The sequence below is a fragment of the Malurus melanocephalus genome, unplaced genomic scaffold, assembly GCF_030028575.1.
Source record: "Malurus melanocephalus ecotype Western Australia unplaced genomic scaffold, MMel_1.1 scaffold_363, whole genome shotgun sequence".
NCBI lineage: Eukaryota > Metazoa > Chordata > Aves > Passeriformes > Maluridae > Malurus > Malurus melanocephalus.
The window spans coordinates 282,282-289,061 of NW_026623595.1; the positions used below are offsets into that span (position 1 = coordinate 282,282).

Below are 6,780 nucleotides of genomic sequence, written 5' to 3' on the forward strand. Positions count from 1 at the left end.
TCAAGTTTTGCCACCACAGTAAATGTTCAGAGAGTGTGTAGAAACACAGATGACACRGGCAAGAAATCCTTTAAAACATGTCCATACCTTGACACAATCTGGTTTTTGGTCCTTCTTACTTAAAAATATGATTTGTTAATTAATTTTTATCTGGTATTGTATCAAGTAATTTAACTTTGCCAGGTGGGTTGTGTTGGCTGTGTCTGATGGTGCCTTGATAAATTTGATCCTGGTGTGAGATGGGAGGCTGGCTTTATCAGAACAGTAAATATTACCTACCTGTAGGCTAAAACTGGAGCAATGTCTGTGACTGAGGACTGGCTGGAGAAATGACAGGAGACAAAATGACGGGAAACCCCTTAAGCTCCTGAAAAACACATTGCAGAAAATTGGGAAAAGAAAATCAGTGAGCAAAGCTCTTCCAAGTCAATCCTGTACTAAGGAATCTTAGGAATTGCTCTTCTGTAGTGATAAACTACCTGCTGTACATTTCTGGCTATTGGATATTGTGCTTTTGGGTGTGAGGTGATATTTAGAGCCAAAAATGACCATGGCACATGGTTCAGCAGGTAACTGTCACCCCTTATGATGGGGTAGCCTTAAAGGAAAGGTTATTATTTTCCCATTGAGCTTTTTAGCTGCACAAGGTGCTGTCTGTAGTGTGATCTCAGATTTATGAAGAGTAATGCATTTGTTAGACCAGATATTGATCATTAATGTTTCAAGGTCTTTAAAAGCCTTGTTTGGAGAAGTTGTGGCTGCCCCATCCCTGTCAGTGTGAAGGCCAGGTTGGACAGAGCTCTGAGCAATCTGGTCTARTGGAAGRTGTCCCTGCCCATGGCAGGGGGTTGGAATCAGGTGATTTTTATGGWCCCTTCCAACCCAAACCATTCCACGATTCTGTGAAATACCAGAGAGCAGAAGCTGCCGCCTCCACGCAGAAGGGGCCCAAGCACCCAGATGTGACTCATTGCTGTGGACTCCTGGCAAAGGTGGCAATCTGGCAGTTTTGTGGGCGTGTTCTTAACTTGTTTTGTCRTTTTGCAGTGCAATACCTTCATCTGCAGGTTCCTCAGCCTTAATCCAGTGAGGCAAGAAAAGAAGCAGCTGATGCTCAAGGTTATTTCTTCATGGGAAAACTCCAAATGAATCGGAGCACCCAGGCAGGGCTGGGTAAGACTGAGAGTGAGCCTGGGGCAGGATGGCAGCAGAAGAGTGGTTAGACAGTCACRTCTGAGACCTTGGGGATCCCTGGCTGGGCTAACTTTGCTCACAGTAGAGCCCAGACTTCTGAAAACGGTGAGTACTGTCACACAGCATCATTRTTCCAGAGCTGCTGCAGGATTATCAGTGGTCTGTGTAATTGGTTCATYCATAATCTAAAATACATTTAACTGCTATGACTGTCTTTACTTTGCACTTTTTCCGTCAGTTTTATATTCTCTTTACATCTGTGAAAATAATTGGATATCTTAATTAACCTCTGATTTTTGTTCTTGTAGTTTTGTAATTGGTTTCKAATCACARTGTTGTCACCTTTAATAAAATTTGRGGTTTTWTAATGGCTACATAYRAAGATTACTTTCCTCTTAGAACTTGCTTCACTTAAATTTGCRTTTTCCAAGTGTGATTCCTTTGCAAATGCAACAAATACCATTCTGGAGAATTAAGAGCTTCCCTTTTTATCCTTGGATGACCATGTGAACACTCTAAAGCCTCCTGCTGCAGTCTTGACTTGCTTGTGGCAATGGTAGGTGATCATGTTACAGTGGTTTATTGAGTTTTAAGCAAAYCATATGGCCATTCAAGCCCTAAAACAGATTAGGCTCTGTAATAATGGGTTTAATACTTGTAATAAATGTAAAGATGCAAGTTTGTAGTATTTGGGAAAATATATTTCTCTAGCAAATTATTGCAAGGTTGGCTTAAATCTTAATTTTATACAATGTATGCTTGTAGTTATTTTGTGCAGGACACTTTTCCCTGTAAACTTTAATTAATAGTTTTTTTCCAGGAGTAGTGGAGAGGGGAGAGAGGTGAGTGCAGGTGATGAAGGACCCTTTGGCCAGAGACTTGGGGTGCAGCAGTGTCAGGGCTGTTATTCCTGTCGCTGTCATTGTTTGCACAGATCCCTCTGGTTGCTGTGSCACTGCTGGGCAGTGCATCCTGCCAGAAATTAAAAACAAGAAYGGGCTCAGAGTAGAGGAAAGGAGGGTCATTTGTAGGGTTTTACAAAATACTTAAATTTTACAGCAACAGGAGTCAGAGTAAGGGATTTGAACATAARGCTGTGAGCATTAACCAATAAATGAACTGCTTTTAAAATACATGATTAGTTTTTCTATTTTTCTTTTTTTTTCTGTTTTAAGAGGTTCTTTGCTCTCTTGTAACCACTGTCCATCCTCTCACTCCTTGCTCYTTCCCTTCTGTGGAGGGCTTTGAAATGAACTGGAGAAGGAGGATCATCAACTGGGAACAGTCTCCTGAGCTGGGTGTGGAWGTGTCCTCTTATTTAGAAAGCCCTTTCCACATGGGAGGGTATTGACACCTCAGCTGCTCATGTACCTGTGTCCTGATGGAGCAGAAACTTCTGGAATACAGGAGTAACATGATTACAGCCTCTTAAGAAGGCAGGGATTACTGGCAGTGGATAGTTTATGATAAAAGACCTATCATACTCTCTCTGTATTTGCTTTMGTGTGACCCTGTGCCACTACATCCCTATTTTTTCCTAAAGCAACAGTGATTTTCTGCTGTTTTGCTTGTTTTGTCCCAAGTTTSTCCTCCTGCCCAGTGGTTGCCTTGGCTGCAGGTTCTTGCAGTGCAGGAACTGGGTGGTTTCCARCATGAGTCAAACAATGCAGCCGAGCGAGCTCAGTGTTTCACTGGAGACAGGACCGGTGTCTCGGTGAGCCCGAGATACCTGGAGATGGCCCAGATTTCTGCCTCTCACAGGTAACAGCCCTAGGTGGAGTTCCACTGGTGATTAAAYACAAAATGAATGTGAATTAATTAATGGTGAGGCACGTGAGCTCAAGGATTCCGAGCTGTGAAATGGAATTAGGGCTGCGAGCACACAATAAACATTTAATGACCGCAGAAATTGGAGAAGAATTTGGTGCAGCCTTTCACCTCAAACCTGTAGGTGTTTCCCAGCCACCTCCTGTTCTTTGGCAATATTGATGCAAGTATTTTGGTTTGCTTCTCCTTACCAATTTTATTTCCTTAGAAGAGCTAATGGTTGCTAGCTTTTAACCCAGAAAATGCTTTTCATATTAACATTTGAATTCAGAGGCTGGCACGTGGCTCTCCTTTAGAGCTACCTGAGAAATTCAGTGCATCAGTTGAGCCCTTACTTTTATGATAATTTCATAATTAAGTAATAAACTTACAGATCTGAAAACACAGCACAGTGGACAAACATCACAGATGAAAGGGGCAACCAGCTGGATGCCTGGGCCTTTGATGCTATCAGATGGGAGCCTCTGGATGGGAAAACACATCTCTGTTCTATCAGTGCAGGACCCCTTCTGCTTCTGMTCAGCATCATCTGTGCTGATCAGTACGTGTCAGGGGGAAAATTGAGTGCCTCCTCTCTAGGCATGGTAATTTGGAGAGGTTTTTCATGTTGCCATCTCCTGAGATCCAGCTGTCATTCTGTTTTGCCGCTGTGCGTTTGCTTCTTGCTTTAGAGGTTTAGCTCACAGAGTGTTATACTTCTTTTTTTTCAGTAAATTACTTAATCTACTTATACATGTTGTAGAAGATTGGTGTCTCAGTTCTCCTGAACACATATCAGCTATTGTTTTTACCTCAGATGTGTCTAGCATCTAATAGTCAGAGTTGATGTGTCACATTGTTTTTCCTTCATTCCCTTTGCTGGATTATTTTCCTCCAACAAATACACCTGTAATAAGCTGCATMCCAGGTTGTTTAGCTTTTACCAAGAACCATGGGAAACTTCATGAAGGGAATAGAGAGCTGAATCCTTTTGCAAAAGAAATAATTGTTTACTTCTGTCTTGTCCTTATTCCTCAGATTTTGATATCTGGGTCCTGAGTGCCCACATTTCCTACTCACATGGCAGGAGCCACCCAAGGAGAGCAGAGCATTGAACCCAGAGATGAGACTGTCTTAAATCACTTCAAAAGGGACCCACAGGCTGAACTGCTTTAATAAGCTCTCCAGCTTGCAGTTGACAGTAAATTACTAATGCAGTAACTTCCAGTGTAGGAGAGATTTTATTTCTTTTTTTTTTCCTAAGAAAGGGTTCACAAATCATTCGTAGTAAAGGTAATAAATTATGAATGTCTGAAAATCACCTTGTAAGGACAGTCTTTGACACAGGTTTAACTGCTTTTTCCCTAGTAATCACTACCTTCAAAAAGTGGAAACAGCGATGTCTAAACTTCTTTAACATCTTTCTTGCAGGGGGAAAGCAGCAAATGYRTGGSGATGGATGTGAGGGTGATCCAGTAYCTGCTCCTTTGGGCTGTGCTCTTCCTTCCAGCCGTGCCACTCAGCACCCCCAGGGTGAGTTTCACTGGTCCAGGCTGCTCAAATCCCCTTCAAGGGATGAGGCAGCCACAGCTCTCTGGACAGCCTGTGCCAGGGCCTCCCCACTCATCACAAACAATTTCTTCCTCATCTGAGATCTGTGCACAAGATCAGAGTGCCATTTCAGTAGCAGCTTCCAACTGGAGGCTTCATATACAGAGGTAGACTTTAAGCAGAGTTCTCAGTGGGTCTGTAAGAGCAAAGGGCCACAAGCTCTGCATTCTGGATCTCAAAAGGATTTTCTTCCCCTTGAAACCCTTTCTGGTTTGTATCAAGGAGTCATCTTTTACTGTTTATGTAATCATTCACTCTACATTCTACTTCTTATTTTTCAGATTCTCAGTAATGAGTCAAAGACTGGTGATGAGCAAGGTAAAGTGACTAATGATGTGCCTTGGTTAATGCTTTGTGAGATGTTATCAGTTATCAATACTTTACACCCCTGATACTCACATTACAGACCATGGTGTGCTGTCTTTCACCTTATAACATCTGCTTGGCTTTTTTTCCAGATGCCTGTATAAATCTCATTCCGTGCCAAGATAACGGAGCAATTTGTATTCAGCCTTGCTCTCCCTCCTTCCACGGGGAGACAAGCTTTGTYTGTGAAGACAGAAAGTGGCAAATGTTGTCAGATGCCTGTGCAAGTCTGGATGTTCAGTCCCTTTTTCAGGTGAGGAAATTGTTGTGCCCTGACTTTGGCCAATGCTCRTATCTTCTTGTAAACACAGCCCCTCCCTCCAAGCGCTTTCTGTCTTGAGCAAAGGGAGATGARATCCTAAAACACAGAATACTTGGATAACAGTCTGTCGTGGGTTTAAAACCTGATTTTTGCCAGTTTCCCAGCCAATGCACCAGAAAATGACGTGGTTTAGACTGTGCTGAAAACCAAAAGCACTGCACCCACGCCGTTCCCTCCCTTCCTCCCATCGGAGAGGGAGAAGGGAGAGTGAAAGCCCAATTAACACGCAAATTTATGGCTTTCAGATAATATCACGTAATTGAGAGAAAGATACGTATGTGCTCCAGAGAGAATGGTCAGACAGGCTGCATAACTTAAGTTGCAAAAATAGATTTATTACTACAAACTACTAAGAATAGTATGGCACTGGGGAAGGGAACGGAGATGGGGACAAGTTTACAAGGAGAAGAAAGATAAAAACGGACATTTTAAGACACCTGTTATCCTTTCCAGGAACGTCTCTTTCCCAGGTCCTCCCTCTTGCCCCCCCATGTTTTCCCGCACACAAAGGGGGGCAGGAATGAAAGTCTAACACAGATCAAACCACTCATTACAGTTGTTGTCCAGCATCATAGGAGAAGCGTTCTTACAGCTCCAAGCTGTGGAAGTTTTTTTTTTTTCCCAAGAACAGTCAGTGCATGGCGTGGGAGTATTCTTTTACCTCGTAGGAGAAAAAGAAAGAATGTCCTTCAAGGCCAAACTGCATTGTTTCAGCGGCGTGAGACCACTATCACAAACCTCCTGGCAGAGCACAGCTTCTTCTAAGCATCCAATTACTTCAGACGTCGTGGGGGGGCCAAGCCTCTTCCCCCTTTTTTGGCTGTTTAGTCCAGTCCTCAAAAGCCAGTTTTTTTTCCCTCAGAGCGAGGTCGCTCTCCTTTTCGATTCAGGTCTCTCTCTCTCTCATTGATGAAACAGTCCTTTTTTGAGAACAACTTATTTTTCTCCATGCTCGAGAACCACAGCAAAAAGCACAGCAAGCCAATCCCATCTTCTCCTTACTGATCTTTAGGTCTCCATTTTTCTTCTTACATCTCCTCACCCTCCTGCTCTGTTTTTCCCCMGTGCATGATACTAAAACTACATACTAACAACCTAAAGCTACAAAATGGCGGCCACCCCTATCTTGTTTTGAATTCTTTTTAAATACTAGATAATGCGTCATCACAGAGGTGTAACCAACCTGTGCAATTGGCCCAGGCCTGATGATCAGCCTGTCCATCACCCTCAGAGCCATGATGGATTGGCTCTGAAACACAGGGAGTAGGGCTCCTTTTGCTGGAGAGAAAAAGGAGACAGTTTCTAGAACTTCTCACAGGAGCCATCTTTGTGGTCTCTTGATCCCATCCCCCCACCACCAAAAATCGGACCAAGTAAAACCATGACACAGTCTCTGACTTTATGGAATTAAAGAATTGTTTAGGTTAGAAAAGGCCTCTAAGGTCATTGAGTCCAATTATTTACCCATCACTACCATGTTC

At 43.0% G+C, this 6,780-nt stretch overlaps 1 protein-coding gene across 2 annotated transcripts in view; it reads left to right on the top strand.

Annotated features, from left to right (window-relative positions):
• Window positions 1–1,022: 1,022 nt before the first annotated feature.
• The window catches only part of ADGRF4 (adhesion G protein-coupled receptor F4), a 12,892-nt gene continuing 7,134 nt past the window's right edge, over window positions 1,023–6,780 (top strand). For both annotated transcript variants that reach the window (XM_057378569.1, XM_057378570.1), the window contains exons 1-4: window positions 1,023–1,299; window positions 4,432–4,533; window positions 4,893–4,929; window positions 5,070–5,230. In XM_057378569.1, the coding sequence (XP_057234552.1) occupies window positions 4,456–4,533; window positions 4,893–4,929; window positions 5,070–5,230 (276 nt within the window). In that variant the 5' untranslated portion in view covers window positions 1,023–1,299; window positions 4,432–4,455. The remainder of the gene's footprint in view (window positions 1,300–4,431; window positions 4,534–4,892; window positions 4,930–5,069; window positions 5,231–6,780) is intronic.